The 15,624-nt window shown below is 47.7% G+C and overlaps 1 protein-coding gene across 1 annotated transcript; it reads left to right on the plus strand.

Moving 5' to 3' along the window:
- The first annotated feature begins 1,168 nt into the window (after positions 1-1,168).
- On the plus strand, positions 1,169-11,585 carry LOC110548744 (trem-like transcript 4 protein). Its single transcript, XM_021637289.2, has 7 exons — positions 1,169-1,332; positions 1,534-1,875; positions 4,305-4,349; positions 4,582-4,626; positions 4,883-4,940; positions 8,173-8,305; positions 9,884-11,585. The coding sequence occupies exons 1-7, from the start codon at positions 1,272-1,274 to the stop codon at positions 9,989-9,991; spliced, it is 792 nt and encodes a 263-aa protein (XP_021492964.1). The 5' UTR covers positions 1,169-1,271; the 3' UTR covers positions 9,992-11,585.
- Positions 11,586-15,624: the final 4,039 nt, after the last annotated feature.

The raw sequence follows: 15,624 nt of genomic DNA on the forward strand, positions 1-15,624 counted from the left end.
ATAATCACCACCCAGGGCATGCTTCAGTTATCCTAAGGATTCCCAGGTAGCCTGCCTCTTAAAGGCTCTACACCATTCTGGGGACTAAGCTTTCTGATCCACACCACCTTTAGGAGCAAATGCAAACCATATGCAAATCATAGCAGGGCAGGGGCAGACTCTCTCCCTTGCTCTGTTTTGCAATCCTGAGCCCATGTAACCCGTCAACCCTTAAAGGCCCGACCTCTGGTTTCATCCCATGACTTTGGGGGGATACGGTCCTTAGTCTGCCATCGATAGTTTCCAGAATCCTTGCACGTGGGAGGTATAGTTCTCTCCTGATTATTTACTCCATCATCTTCCTAAATTAACAGGAACTTGTGGCTGTTTAATATTTTGAATATAAAGTCTAACATCCATTTATTTTATTGCTAGATTGTCTCAGCATTTCACCATTTCTTCCACACGCTTTTGCATGTGAGATGTTAACACAAGATGATTTCTCCCTCTTTTTTTTTTTTTTTTTTTACTCACTTATGTGTCCCTTCAACAAATACCAGTTGACATAGTCATGAATTCCCCTTCTTCCTTTCTCACCGCTAAAAGGTCTCCCTTCCTCTTGGTCTCCCTTCCGGTAATCTTTCCGCAAGCGTTCTTTTACCTGCTGGTAGCCATCCCCTCACCCTTTCCAGGGACCATTCTTACAGCCTGCCCTTGGAGTCTGGTGGCTCACAAACCTCCCAGGATGAAAACACATTATTGCTTGGAAGTGAGGCCCCTGACTTATCTTTGAGGTGGGCATACCCAAGACTCTGGGCACACCTCTAGGGACCTTTGACCTTTCTCACTGAAAAAGAAAAGAGGAACGAACCTCTTGCTCCACACAGCTATTTTTTTTTTCTTGAGTGTTCTTAACTTTTTGTTTTGCTTTGTTTTTTGTTTTTTTTTTGTTTTGTTTTGTTTTGTTGTGGTAGCGATAATGCAGAAATGTGATTGTGGATGGTATGGAGTGCCTTGGGGAGAGGATGAGCAAAAAGAAGGCAAGGCGTAGGAACAGGGCTGAAGTGTGAGGGCCAGAGGTGGACCCTGCAGCAAGGGGGCCCCAGTCCAGGCCTGACTACTGTTCCTCTTGTGTCCATAGAACCCGCCTACCCAGGCCAACTACTTCCCCAAACACAGCTCTGGTCTTCCTTTCTTCTTATATGTCACAGATGCTGAGAATCAAGGGAGACTCTTGCCCATTCTAAAGGCATCCCCTTCTCCTCTCCTCCACTGACAGAATCCGGGGTGGTATGGCCTGGAGGTGCTCACAACTGCTTTTGGCCCCTGTGTTGCTGGTGTTCCTGGCCTCAGGTGAGGTGATTCAAGGTACAAGGTATAGAGAGGTGGGATGAAAGGACAAGGGTCTGGTAGCTGTCAGGCTGACCCTGTGACCAGAGCTGGTTTGGGGGCCATGTTCTGAGTCTAGTACTGGAAGTCATTGCTTCTTGGCATTCCCAGCCCTGCAAACAGATGTATACAGCTGGGGCTCTGACCTGAGGGTTTGTTGTCCAGGTGTCTGGGGTGCGGCAGTATCTGAGGAAGTCCGTAGAGTGGTAGGACAGAACCTATCGGTGCAGTGCCAGTACAAGCCCGAGGCGGGGCCTTATGTGCAGAAAACGTGGTGTCAGCAGACAGCTCCAACTAGATGTAATCGAGTGGTCACCACCTCTGAGCCTCGGAAGGCAGACAAGGCGTCCCAGAGCACAATCTGGGATGATCCTGAAGCCGGCTTCTTCAGCATCACCATGACCCACCTCACGGAGAAGGACTCAGCATTCTACTGGTGTGGACCATACAACCCCTCCCGCAACGAGATGAACGTTCTCCGAAACATCAGCCTGGTGGTGTCTCCAGGTGAGGCCTTTCTTGGGAGATATAACCTCTCTTCTAGGGACCAAGTGAAATACATATCACCTCTCCCTTGTCTCTGTCCCCTCCCAAATCTGACATCTGATCTGACTGAAGAGCATGGGTGCCCTGTCCCTACAGACAGCTTCTGATCTGTCATTCCTGGCTCAGGCATTGAGGAAGGATGTTTAAATTTCATGGGGCAGGCACCTGGAGTCTTTCTGACTCATTTTTTTTTTGATTGGCATAGTGCAATCTAAAAAAACCCAACATTAATCCCAACATTTGGGAGGCAGAGGGAGGTGGCTCTCTGGGTTGGAGGGCAGTCTAGTCTATATAGTGAGTTCCAGGCCAGCCAGAGCTACATAGTAAGACCCTGTCTCAAAAGTATTGGGGTGTTTTTATTTTGAGCTATGTTCACTTGTGGGCACATGCCATGTTTTCCAGAGCCCACGGAGGCTAGGGAGTAGGATCCCGATGGGACTAGAGTCACTAGAGGCTGTGAGCCACTCAGCGTGGGTGCCAGGAACAAACAGATTCTCTGAAAAAGCAATCTGTGTTCCGAATGGCTGAGCCATCTTTCCAGCCCTCCGGCTCTCTTTCTTACACAGGTGTACTTGTGCAGACCTGAGGTGCAGACCAGTGCTGGCTCAAGGGACCCCAATGACCTCCTCTGCACTCCCCTATATCCTGTCACTGCTAGTGGGTCAAACTTGATTTTCTTTTGGACTGCACAGTCATCTTCTCTTTTTCTCCTACAGCCTTGTCCACTCTTCCTCCACCGACCAGCATCTGGCTCCAAACAAAGATGGGTAGATTTTCAGGAGGAAAGAGGAATGACAGGCAACTTGGGGAACCAGTGGGCTTTCCCCTTGGGTGGAAAACCCTAGGGACTGGGCAATGAGGAAGCTCCCTTCAGGGCTTCGGATCTAGAGAGATGAAGTGTTATCTGGTACATCACAACATACTTCCCCACTGGGAGGCCAAATTTGCTTTCTGCTATGCATAATGATCCCCTGACAATCTGAGCAGGCGTAAAAAAAAAAAAAAAAAAAAATCACAACGTACAGATGTCCAAGGAAATCCGCAACATCACTGACTACCAGGGAAATGTGAATGAAAACCACAGTGAGAGACTAGCTCACTCTAGAAAGAATCTAGAAAGATTATCTCACTTTCCACGAAAGGCAAAAGATAACAGGGCTGGGAAGACTTGGGGCAAGGGAAGCCTTCTATGTGGCTGGTGGGAGTGTAGATTAGCACAGGCATTGTGTAAACGACCTGGAAGTCCTGTATGTCCTGCCAGCCTATGGTCCCAGCTCTTGGGAGGTGGAGGCAGGTGGATCACTCGTTCACCGTCTCGAGTTGTGTAGTAAGTATGAGGTCAGCCTGGGCTACATAGAACCCTGACTTAAAAAAAAATGCTAGCCAGCATGGTGACACGCTTCTCTAATCCCAGCACTCAGGAGGCAGAGGCAGGTGGATCTCCATGAGGTTGAGGTCAGCCTGGTCTATACAGGGAGTTCCAGGCAAGTCAGAGCTACATAGTGAGACTCTGTCTCAAAAACCACCAAACAACAATAGCAGCATGCTGATTTGATAGACGTTGGATAGACCGGTGGTCACCGGAAACTGTGCGACACATACATGCTTGGTGCCTATGGAGGTCAGGGAAGGATGTTGGGTCCCCTGGAACCGGAGTTATGGTTGGTTGTGAGTTACCGTGTGGATGCTGGAATTCAAACCCCGACCCTCGGTAAGAGCAGCTAGTGCTCTTTTTTTTTTTCTTTTTCTTTTTTTTTTTCCTTTTTTTTAATTTTTTTTTTATCAGTTACATTTTATTAACTCTGTATCCCAGCCGTGTCCCGATCCCTCATTCCCTCCCAGTCCCTCCCTCCCTCCCTCATCTCCACCGTGCCCCTTTCCAAGTCCACTGATAGGGGGGACCTCATCCCCGCAGCTAGTGCTCTTAACCGAAGAGCCACCACTCCAGGTTCTAATCATTTTTAAAAGGCTAGAAGAAAGGGTTTTTAATGTTCGTACCATGAAGAAATGATAAATTTTGAGTACACAGCTAACTTTGGTTTGACTGTCATGCCATATATACAAGTATTGAAACGGTAAATGGCATAGTATAAATGTAAACTGTAAAAGCCCCTTTAAATTTGTTATTATTATTATTAATGAGTGAATGGGCCATGGTATACATATGGAGGTCAGAGGACAACTTTTGGAAGTTGACTCTCTCCTTCCACTGTGGGTTCTAAGATTTAAACTCAGATCATCAGGCTATCTCAACATCCTACAAATATGTAAAAGTTTTAAGTTAAAGATTTTAGGCCCAGTTATCTCTGAGTCTCCTACATCTTTCACAGTTTAGGACCTAAGCTCCATTCTCCCTTTCATGCGTAGTTGCCTTTGTTTTTTTTCTCCAGCATCAACTCCTCCACAGATGACAACTTGGTTCCCAACAAGCACAGGTAGGTCCGCCAAAAGGAAACAGGGATAACCAGTCCACTTGGGGAGGGTGAGGTTAGGGGAGGCCTGCCTTTATGATCGAGGACCTAACATATGTAGAAATCATAACTGTAAAAATTTTACGTCCAGGAAGCCCTGGCTGGAGGGAATGTAAGGTGTGGTCCCATCTAACCCTTTTCTACTTCCTCTCATGGTTTTGGGACCCGGTCTTGGTCTTTGTCTTTTTTTCTCCAGCATCAACTCCTCCACAGATGACTACTTGGTTCCCAACAAGCACAGGTAGGTCTGCCAAAAGGAAACAGGGATAACCAGTCAACTTGGGGAGGGTGAGGTTAGGGGAGGCCTGCCTTTATGATTGAGGACCAAACATATGTAGAAATCATAACTGTAAAAATTTTAGGTCCAGGAAGCCCTGGCTGGAGGGAATGTGAGGTGCGGTCCCATCTAACCCTTTTCTACTTCCTCTCATGTTCTTGGGACCCGGTCTTGGTCTTTGTCTTAGTTCTCTGAGAAAGCACCATCTTTGTGTTCTTAGTTCTGACAGCTCTTCCAGAGGAGACCACTGGCTCGTCCATCAATGGCTCTGAGTACAGGTGAGTCAGGTGCCTTCAGAGGAAAGGTCCTGGGAAAGAATGCCCAGGGAGCGCATGTGGTCCAGGAACCAGGGACCCCAGGATCAATCTCAGGATGGCTGGGGACCCGGCTCTGCAGAGGAGTTCTCAGGTTCTGACATGGAGGGGGAAAAAGAAGACTGGGGTCTGGGGAACAGGTCCCAAACATTGGAGGGGCTGTAGAAAAAGCAGAGAGGGCCAGGACAAACCAGAATCTCTGTAAGAAAAGATGGAAAGAAAGAAATAATTGAAGAAAGAATAAATACAGATTTCACAGAATTGGAAAAGGAAGATTCTCAGATTACAAAGACTCACACAGGGCTAGGAAGCTGGCTAGATTAGAGTGTTTGCCGTGCAAACATGAGTACCTGAGTCTGGGTCCCCAGCAGCCACATAACAAGCTGGGTACAGTAGCATGTAATCTACCTGTAATCTCGGTGCTGGAAGGCAGGGACAGGCAGATCTCACAGGCTCAACGGCCAGCCAGTCTCATCAGCCGCGAGCTCTACCTTAAGGAAGAGACCTTGTCTCAAAAGGTAGACAAAGATGCTGGACATAAGAGAGTTCTCTCTCTCTCTCTCTCTCTCTCTCTCTCTCTCTCTCTCTCTCCTCTAGCACCACACCACACCACACCCCCATATAAAGTCATTGTCAAGAGAGGAAACAGGGACCACGCCCACAGACATAGACAAGCAGACATCTGTAGACCTAGTTCATGACTTGAGAAGGTCAAGATGAGAACATTCTAGAAATGTGCAGATTATCTACAAAGGACAAGAATGGGATTCCATATCAAATGTAATGAGATAGCTGAAGCCATCAGACGCCCCACACACCCCCGTGAGTAAGAAAAGACAGCGAGATCGCAAAAAATTAAAAGGATATTTTTTTTAAAAAAATGAAGACCAGAAAAACCTATAAATGTTTCTTTGAAAAGTTTAGCACACTAGATATACTGCTGTCATGACCGAGATAAAATATGTAGCACTGGGGAGGTAAGGGCAGGTGGATCTCTGTGAGAGCAAGACCAGTCTGGTCTACAGAGCAGCTTCTAAGACCAGGGCTGTGCAAACAGCAAGCTCGACAAACCAGCAACAAATGGAGACAGAACAAAACCCAACCTACCTCCTCAAATCCAAGAAGCAAACAAGCAACAACAAAACCCCAGACATCAAGCAACCATGAAGTCCCATCAAAGAGCTAGGCAAGGTTCTCAGATCCAAGATCAACAAAGCCCATGCCCGGGTTTAATTCCCAGCACCCGCAATAGGCTTACCACTGTCTGTAACTCCAGTTCCTGGCATCTGACATCCCCTTCCGCCCTCTGGGCATGCATATGGCGCACATACATATGTGCAGGCAGAGCTCTCATACAAAACATAAGATTAAAAAAAAACTGTTACCTCTGAGAACAGTGCAGTACAGGTAGAGGAGTGAGCCTTGCCCAGCCAGTACTCCCCAGAATTGGGAGGTGGTGGTGGGGGTGGTGTCAGGAATTCAAAGTCATCCTGGTCTAGCTACATAAGAGTTTGAGGCTAAAACACTGGATGATGCATAGGGAGTCTTGTGGAAAAGTGGGAGGAAAGAGAAAAGGACCCAGAAGTGACAGGAGCTCCACAAGAAGACCAGCAGAGCCGGCTAACTAGGGCCCAGAGGGGTTTACTGAGACTGCAGCATCAACCAAGGACCATGCATGGACTGGCCCTAGGCCTCTACACAGATGTAGCAGATGGGCAGCTTAGGCCTCAAGTGGGTCCTTTAGTAAGAGAAGTGGGGACTGCATCGGATACAGACTCACTTGCCAGCTTTTAGATCACTTCCTCCTGGCAGGACTGCCTTGCCAGGCCACAGGGGAAGAAAACTGGCTCATGTCCTCTGCAACTTGATGAGCTGGGGTGGATGGGAAAGGGAGCTCCCCTTGTCTGAGGAATAGGGGACTGGGGAGGGTGGAAGGATGGGACCGTGAGGAAGGAGGGCTGGGGCTATAACCAGGATGTAAAGTGAATAAAAAACAATTCAGGCTAGTCTGAACTACATAAAACTCTATCTTAAAAAAAAAAAAAACCAACAAAAAAACACTAATGAGTGGACCCTAATGAGTGGACCCTAATGAGTGGACCCTAATGAGGACCACGCTGGAAGCATGCAAGCAGAAGCATAATGTAATATGAAGTGACATCCACAGACAGTAGGGACAAGGTCCCATTATTTGGAAAACTAGCTACATAATTTAAGAATGAACCCCAACTAAACTTAAGTTTTTTGTTTTTTGTTTAAAGCAGATGATGTCAGGCGTGGTGGTGCACAGCTTTAATCCCAGCGCTTAGGAGGCAGAGGCAGGGGGATCTCTGTGATCTCAAGGCCAGCCTGGTCTGCATCGTGAGTTCTAGGACAGCCAGGGCTACGTAGTGAGACTCTGTCTCAAAAGAGCAAAATAAATAAAAAAGCAAATGAATGTCTGGGTGAGGAGGAGAGGATTTTTTTTTTTTTCCAGAAAACTTTAGAAACACACATCACGGGGGAAAGTTAAACAAATCGCATTTTACTCAACAAACAACGTTAAGGAAAGTGTTCACAAGCAGAGAACAGACTGGGGAAAGTTAATTGAAAAGAGCCGAAGACAAACACAGCAGTGCAATTTATAGTCCTCAAAGAAAAAGATGGCAGTGAAAAAAGATGGCAGACAACGAGAAATATAATCAATGGAAGAGAAAATCTGAAAGGCAAACACACATATTCACACATACCAATCAGTCACCAGGAGCCACCAGCTCACATCTGCTCAGTGAGCAAAGCAGCCACACACTGGGAAGGAGTGGACAAGGTGACAACTTGGGTTCCCTGAAGGGTCTCTCTGTGACTTCCTCACTGGCCTGCTGAGCTCTGGTCCTGGGACCATCTCCTCCGAGCAGATCTGCTTCTGGACCAGCTTGACGGCTTCTTATCTGGCCCGGCGAGAAGGTTCCTTCTTGTAGCTCAGTTCAGATCCCCAGCCAGAGTTCTTACCCTTCCAATTGGGTTTCTTATAACTCAGTTTCCTCTCCAGCCCTGAGACCCTATGGCTGTCTCTCCCACTTATATCCATTTTCCCTTCAAGGCTCAGGGTGGGTCCTCAGGCAGGTGAACTCCAGCTACAAGGAGCTGTCTGGGGGTTGCACAGGAGCAGGTGACAGTTGTCCTAACCCAGGCTCCTCTATCTGCTCCCTGCCTCCAGAAACCAAAGTTCTCCTTCCTCTCCTTGCTGGACCTCCACGAGCCTTCTGCTCTCCGTTCAGTGTGGACTCCTCCTGCTCAAGGGCCTGCTGCTGTCAGTTTTCTGTGTGGTTATTTGCCGAAGGCGCTGCCAGGTGAGTAGCCTGACTGGGGAGAGGGTGCTCTGCAGGGTCTGGCAAACGATCCATATAACCACAGTTTCAGATTCAAGTGAGTCTGTTTATGAGGTATACAGAAAGCCAAAGTGAAAGAACAGATACCAAATGACAGAGAGCTAGCAAGCCATCATGAAACAGGGCATTTAAAACATCCAGCAAAACCTAAGGAAGCCCCATTGAGGCACCAGCTGGAGTTTCTAATAACAGAGTCCCCGGTAGAGCCGTGTCCTCTGGGATGAGGCTTCAACAAACAAACAGACAGAACAGATACAGATACCATCAAATACGGTCTTCATAATACCCCACAAAAATCACCTAGGAACGTTGAGGCAGCCAGCTGGTTCTTAATTGAGCTTTCCCTTCACGGATGAGCTTCCCATGGCTGAACTTCCTGTTTCCCTGCTTCTGCACTTTCATTATCACCAGGTAAACAATAGTAACTTCCTCTGGAGACATTAATGTGGTTGTTTGAATAGGCATGCCCCCCCCCATAGGCTCATATGTTTGAATGCTTGGCCCATAGAGAGTGATACTATTAGGAGGCGTGGCCTTGTTGGAGGAAATGTGTCACTGTTGGGGCGGACTTTGAGGTGTTATAGGCTCAGCCTATGCCCAGTGTGGCACACAGTCTCCTTCTGCCTTCGGATCAAGATGTAGAACTCAGCTGGTGGGGATGGCGGGGGTGGTACAAGCCTGTAATCCCAGCACTCAGGAGGCAGAGGCAGATGAATCTTTGTGAGTTCGAGGCCAGCCTGGTCTACAAAGCAAGTCCAAGATAGTCAAGGCTACACAGAGAAACCCAAAAGACCAAAACTAACCAACCAACCAAAAAAAGATGTAGAACTCTCAGCTCCTTTAGCACCAAGTCTGCCTGTAGGACACCATATTTCCCAGCCAAGACAATAATGGACTAAACCTCTGAAACTGTAAACTAGCTCTGATTAAATGCTTTCATATATATATATGTATATATATATATATATATATATATTCATATATATATATGAATTGCTGTAGTCATGGTGTGTCTTCACAGCTATAAAACCTTAAATAAGACAATTGCCTTTGGGCTAGTTAGCGTTTTCACTTGGCCCGTTTTGCTGTTCCCTTCCCTCCCTGTCTTAAGGTTAGGAGGACCAGGCCACCCATCCCCAGAGGCTTGGAGGACACTTTGAAACAAACTTGCTTTGATCTGAATCGGGCATGATAGAGCTTTACGTCCAGAGACAGCTCTGCAGTGAGCTCAAACTGTTCATGTGTACATACCAAGGGAAGGTTCATGACAGGACAGTAGGGCTGAGACGGATGGGTAAGATCTTAGTGGTCTTGTGAATAGAAGTGCCATTTCTTGGACTCTCTGCCTGTTCCTCAGAAAGCATCCTCTGAGGAAAAGAGAAGCTTGAGGCCCTTGTTGAGCTCTCTTCAGGTCAGAGAAAAACAGAAGGTGCCGGGAAGAAGGGCTAAAGAGGAAGATGTCAGCTAGCAGTCCCGGGGCAGGAGAAGGCGCCGCAGAAAGCCTTCACTCTGAATTTCCCCTTCCCCCTCCTTCCTCAGGGACAGGAATATAGGGCAGAGGCAGTGAAGATGGAGGTTTCAGAATATGCCAGCTTCAGTGCTGTCCGGAAGTCCTCAGGGTATGGGAAGAACGACTATACCCAGTGACCACAGCCGCCCCAACCACTGCAAGCTGCAACTCTACTGAAGCCGTGGGACAGGCCGACAGGAGACAACCGTCAGGCCCTCCCTCAAATCAGCAGTGCTGTCACCCCTAAGAGCCACTCCCTCCCACAACCCAGACCTCCTCCAGGGTGACCTCCCACGGGAAGTCAATCTGCAAGTCAGACTCTCTCAGCGCCCCAACACCCAGCTCCAGTACCTCCCCCCAGAGCACCACCCCTATGCCTCCTGCCCCAGGATGGTCTCATTCTCTGTCCTGTCTCTGCTGGCATCACGCGCCTCACTCGCTCTCTTGTTCAATCGCGCCCTTCCCAGAAACTCCCCCAGACCAAGACTCGTTGCAAAAGCAAGAGGTTTATTAACCATTGTACAACGGGGTCACCCTTGCTGGTCAGCAAAGAGTGCCACCACACCAGGAGACAAAGGCCTTTAGGTTTTTAAAAGAAAAAGTGCGGGAAATTTGAAGTTGCAGTTTTGGCAATTTAGGATTGGATGAAGAAGTTATAAAGTAAGATAATTGGTTAGTCTTAGGTGCTCAAGCTTGGCCAGTCCTGCCAAGTGTGGATGCAGCTGCAATTTAAGGTAGGGGTGGTTAGCTCATCCTTGAAGATTAGGGGCTACAGACTTTTGGCTGGAGGTCAAAAGCTACTCAGAAGAAGTCTAGGTTTGTTGCTAAGAAATGCTATCTCAAGGACAAGGGTCTGGTCCTTCTTTTGCTGAGTGAAGGTCATTGCTTGCTTGCCCTTTTTTTATATCTGTCCTCACGGATAGGGTCACATTTCTTCACTCTCTGGAAAGGTACTAAGAGGCTTTAGCTTAACCTGGACCTAAAACTCAAAACTATAGGCTTTAGAAGACATATAGGTTACAAAGTTAGACTAACCCTTTCACTGTCACCCCTAAGAGCCACTCCCTCCCATAACCCAGACCTCCTCCAGGGTGACCTCCCACAGGAAGTCAATCTGCAAGTCAGACTCTCTCAGCGCCCCAACACCCAGCTCCAGTACCTCCCCCCAGAGCACCACCCCTGTGCCTCCTGCCCCAGGATGGTCTCATTCTCTGTCCTGTCTCCGCTGGCATCATGCGCCTCACCCGCTCTCTTTCCCTAGTGCAGTGCTCACAGTCACGCACGCACAGTCGCCACTCAAGCCCTAAGTTCAGACTCTTGGATTGCATCAGAGCAGAGCAAGGTGATGCCGTGGCCCCTGGCCTTCCTCTACTCTAGATTTAGAATTCTTAATACGAGGGGGAAATGACTTCAATGAAAAGATGGGGAACCAAGAAAGGCTGTGATCTGAAGACAACAAACAGAGGAAGTCAAGAAAAAAAAAAAGGGTCTTTAATGGGACAGAAAAATTTCCCAAGCAGAGCACTGCTCACCCAGCCACACCTCAGAGCTGACCATCTGGGGCCAGTATTGTGTTGGTCTATCGAGTGAAGCAATTTCATCTTCACAGAGGAAGTCTGGTTGTTCAAACAGGATTGTTGACTGGTGGGAGCAGGGGAGGGGGCAGGGTCCTTTAGGAAACAAAAAGCATGTGACATTCATAAAATAAGAAGAGGCCAGAGTGAGGTTTGGCACACGTCACGTCCAGTTCAGCCTCCTGAACGTCCACCGTCACCAGCACGCTGACTGTCAGCCTCCCAACCTCAGAAAGGCCACTACAAAGAGAACACATCCTATTTTCCTTTTTTTTTTTTTTTTTTTTTTTTTTTTTTTTTTTTTTTTTAATGTGGGGGAGAATAAAATACAGAAGTTTCTTCACAGATATTTCAGCTTATTTCACACGGCTGTCATCTACCTGTGCACGCGACACTTGTGGTCCATTTACCCCGTTTCACTCTCACTTTTCATTTCCACTTGATTTCTTCAAACTGAGGCCACCACTCCGACGCATTTGCTACGTAATCCTGGATTTGACTACAATCTTACAAAAAGGAGGCATCCCCCCCTTTGTGATTATATTTATTTTTGGTTGTGTGTGTGTATGTTGTGTGTGTGTGGGGGGGGGTGAACACGGGTGCTGCGCCTGTAGAGATGAGAGAAGAGGCATCAGATGCCCCAGCGGTGGAGTCACAGGCAGTTGTGAGATGCTGGAACTCTGTGAGGTCAGTGACTTCTCTTGGCCATCTGTCCAGGCCCTGTGCCTGTATCTTGTACTTCTGTAAAATGACGTGATGCATTTTTCCCCGGGTATTTCTCTCGCTCATTGCTGGGTACAGATGCCCAGGCCACTGTTCTCCAGTGCTGACGTATACTGCATTGCACGCATGCTGTCCACCAGGAGAGGCAATTGGAAGCCAGGTGCATGTGCTCTTCTGTACTCTCGTCTTCCCATTGCAAATAGTTTTGTGGTGAGCATCTCCATCATACTGTCTTTTGAATTACGAGCGACTTCCTTTAGAATTTATACCCGAAAGAGTTTGTAGGGCTTCAGGATCTAAGCTGCTGATGCTTCCAGCTCTGTTTCCTGATCACGACTAGAAAGCCAGAGATTGGACTGCCTGTGCATCTACAGGAAGTACACAAAACCATCTATGGATTGGTCATCCAAGAAGAAAATGGGCAGATGTTGGAAGCATGAAGGTTGTGTGCCCACAGATGACCAAAGAAACCAGAACTATTAAGCATGCAGGATTGCCTTTCTAAAGGCAATACAATCTGTTTTCCACCCAGAAGGCTGGGAATTGATGGTGATTAACAGTCTGGTGATCTGTGTTATCTGTCGGGCCAGGCCAAATCAAGCTTCCCCAACCAGGACCAGAGGTAGTTAATAGTCTGACTGAGTCTTACATTTTCTGTATAACCAGGGGCTTCCAAGGCTTCCACAACCAGGACCAGAGGTGGCTAACAGCCCAAATGACCTCTACTCTATCTGTATGACCAAGACCAGGCCAGGTACTTCCCTAAGTCCATAAGGTAATATGGATAGCCTGTCTCTAGAACCCATCTTCTTGGAAGAACTAACACATACTTTGAGTTGAGTTTCAATGTAATTGTGCTTCCTCATGCGCTGGGGATTCTATTCCACCAGGAAATTTCTTGCCAAGTTAGACGGGGTTTAACTATGCTGACAACGACATCAGACTCGACAAGTTTGGTACAGCGCAGCTAAGTCGGCCTGACCTGTGTTTTCATTCCTGACCCCTGGAGGGTCATTTTGCTGCCAGCCATGACACCTGCAGTAAGAGGAAATCAGCTGGTGTGGTTTTGCTCAATGGTCACATTAAGCTGCTTTTGAAATATTTGTGTTTGTATGTGTCTGTGTTGTGCTGTTCTCAGCTCTGGTCAGGGAAACTTCTTTTTGCTGCAGACAGTAGTTAACGCGGAGATTTAGAACTTGTCAAAGGGCCGAGAATAAGAGAGTAAGTGACTGTTGAGCCCTAAATGGGACATCTATATTAATCCTTTGTCCCAAGGCTCAGAGGACATCACAGTGACAGGCCTGGGATGGGGACAAGTGCTGCGAAATGCTGTCACCTGGACATGGCATGGCAATTGCACACATGAACTCATGGCCGCTACTAGTCAACATTCTAGCATGGATGGATAGTGGAGGGACCCACGAGGCCCCAGCCCTTACTAAGACACTGTTGTCCGTTGGGGGAGAGAGAGGCATTTTCCCTTAGGGCTTGACTGTGGGTAGGTTGCTCATATTCCATTCAGCCAGCCGATGGCTCCAACCACAGGGGTTGTAAGGACGGGACTCAACAGATCACGATGAAAAATAAAGAGAAGAGGACATGAAACTGGCAGAGGAGCGTGTGAGGAGGGCTTGGGGATGTTGAAAGGAGGGAGTGAATGAGATTAAATACGTATATGCAGATATGAAATTATTAGAGAGTAAGTTAGAAGAGAAAAACTAGGACGTGAGAGCAAATACAACTAAGTGGGGTACGAGGCACCAGATGTACGTGTCGCTCTACTTCTGTGCATCCATGAAAAGTTTCACCTACAAGTAGCGTGTAAGTCTAAGCACATGTGTACTGGTGTCAGCACAACCGATTTTGAATTGCATGTGATTGAATACAAACCACTGATTATTTAAAACCGTTGCTGAAAATGTTGCGGAGTCCCAGCTGGGTTACTACATATTACCTGGGAAATCTGGATCCCTTCTTAGGGTTCATGGTTTCCATAATGAAAGATTTTTAAGGGAGCCAGAGAGATGGCTCTGTGGTTAAAAGCACTTCCAGAGGACCCGAGTTCAATTCCAGGCACCCAGGTTGGGTGGACCATAGGGAACTCCAGTACCAGGGGATCTGATACTCTCTTCTGGATTCTGCAGGCACTAGAACATAACACACACACACCCTCACACCCCCACACCCACCTACACACACACACACACACACACACACACACACGTGTTGTTTACTTTTTGTCAATTCGATGTAAACTTGAGTCACCTGATATAGGAAAACTCAACCTGCATCCAATTGGCTTACGGGCAGATCTGTGGCATTTTTTAAATTGATGGCTAAGATGGAAAGGCCCAGGCCACTGTGAACAGTGCCACCCCTGGGAAGGTGGCCCTGGGTTGCATCAGAAAACAGACTGAGCAGGCCACGGGGAGCAAGCCAGCAGGCAGCATTCCTCCATGGTTTCTGCCTCGGTGCCTCCCTCGGTGCCTGGGCTTCCTTCATAAAGGCCTGTAAGCCGGTAAGCTAAATAAGCCCTTTCCTCACAGAGCTGTGTTTGGTCATGGTGTGTATCACAATACCAAAGAGCAAACTAGGGCAGTTCTCTTCCGGCATTTTAGGCCAAGAACCAAGGACGTTTGTGGAAATGCTGCTTTAGGGTCTTTGCCTTTAATCTGTTCAGCCAATGTCTATCTTCTGTTCTCATCAAAGCTGCAAAAGACTGGGTGAAATTCACACCTGTAACACAGAAACACAAAGAGTATGAGCAGTGGGATAAAAATGGATTGGACGAAAATTCACAGTTATGAATGTAGATGCTGAGACAGCATGCAAAGTGTTTATTACTTATGTGGTATGGATGCCCATGAGGTGTGCAGGCCTGGGTGTGGAGGGGAGAGGCTGGTGCCAGGTGTCTTCCTCAGTCGCTCTCCACTTTATTTTATTTTTTTAAGATTTGTGTGTGTGTGTGCGTGTGTGTGTGTGTGCGTGTGTGTGTGCGTGTTCGTGTGGTGTGTTCTGGTACTCACAGAGGCCAGAAGAAGACATGGGATCCCCTGGAACCATAGTCAGAGGCAGCCATGAGCTGCCTGGTATGGGTGCTGGGGCTCCAACGCTGGTCCTCTGGAAGAGCAGCAAGTGCTCTTTAACTGCAGAGCCATCTCTGCAGCCTGCCGCCCTGTTTCTGGAGACAAAGTCTCTTTTAACCAGCAGCTCCTTTGCTCAGCTAAACTGGCTGGCCGGCGGCTCCTGGGTTCCACCTATTTCTGCGCACCCTATACTGGGAGTGTAGGTCTGTGCCTCTGCGCCTGACTCTATCCTGGGATCTGAACTCAGATCTTTATGCTTGTGTGCAAGCACTCTCCCCTCTGGCTGCCCCTTCCCAGCCCTGCTTACAGCCTTTGCATATTTTATCTTGGTATCTTGGTCTCAGAGTTGTTTTAACATTTTTCACCACCATTTTAAAACTTGCATAA

The sequence above is a fragment of the Meriones unguiculatus genome, chromosome 16, assembly GCF_030254825.1.
Source record: "Meriones unguiculatus strain TT.TT164.6M chromosome 16, Bangor_MerUng_6.1, whole genome shotgun sequence".
NCBI lineage: Eukaryota > Metazoa > Chordata > Mammalia > Rodentia > Muridae > Meriones > Meriones unguiculatus.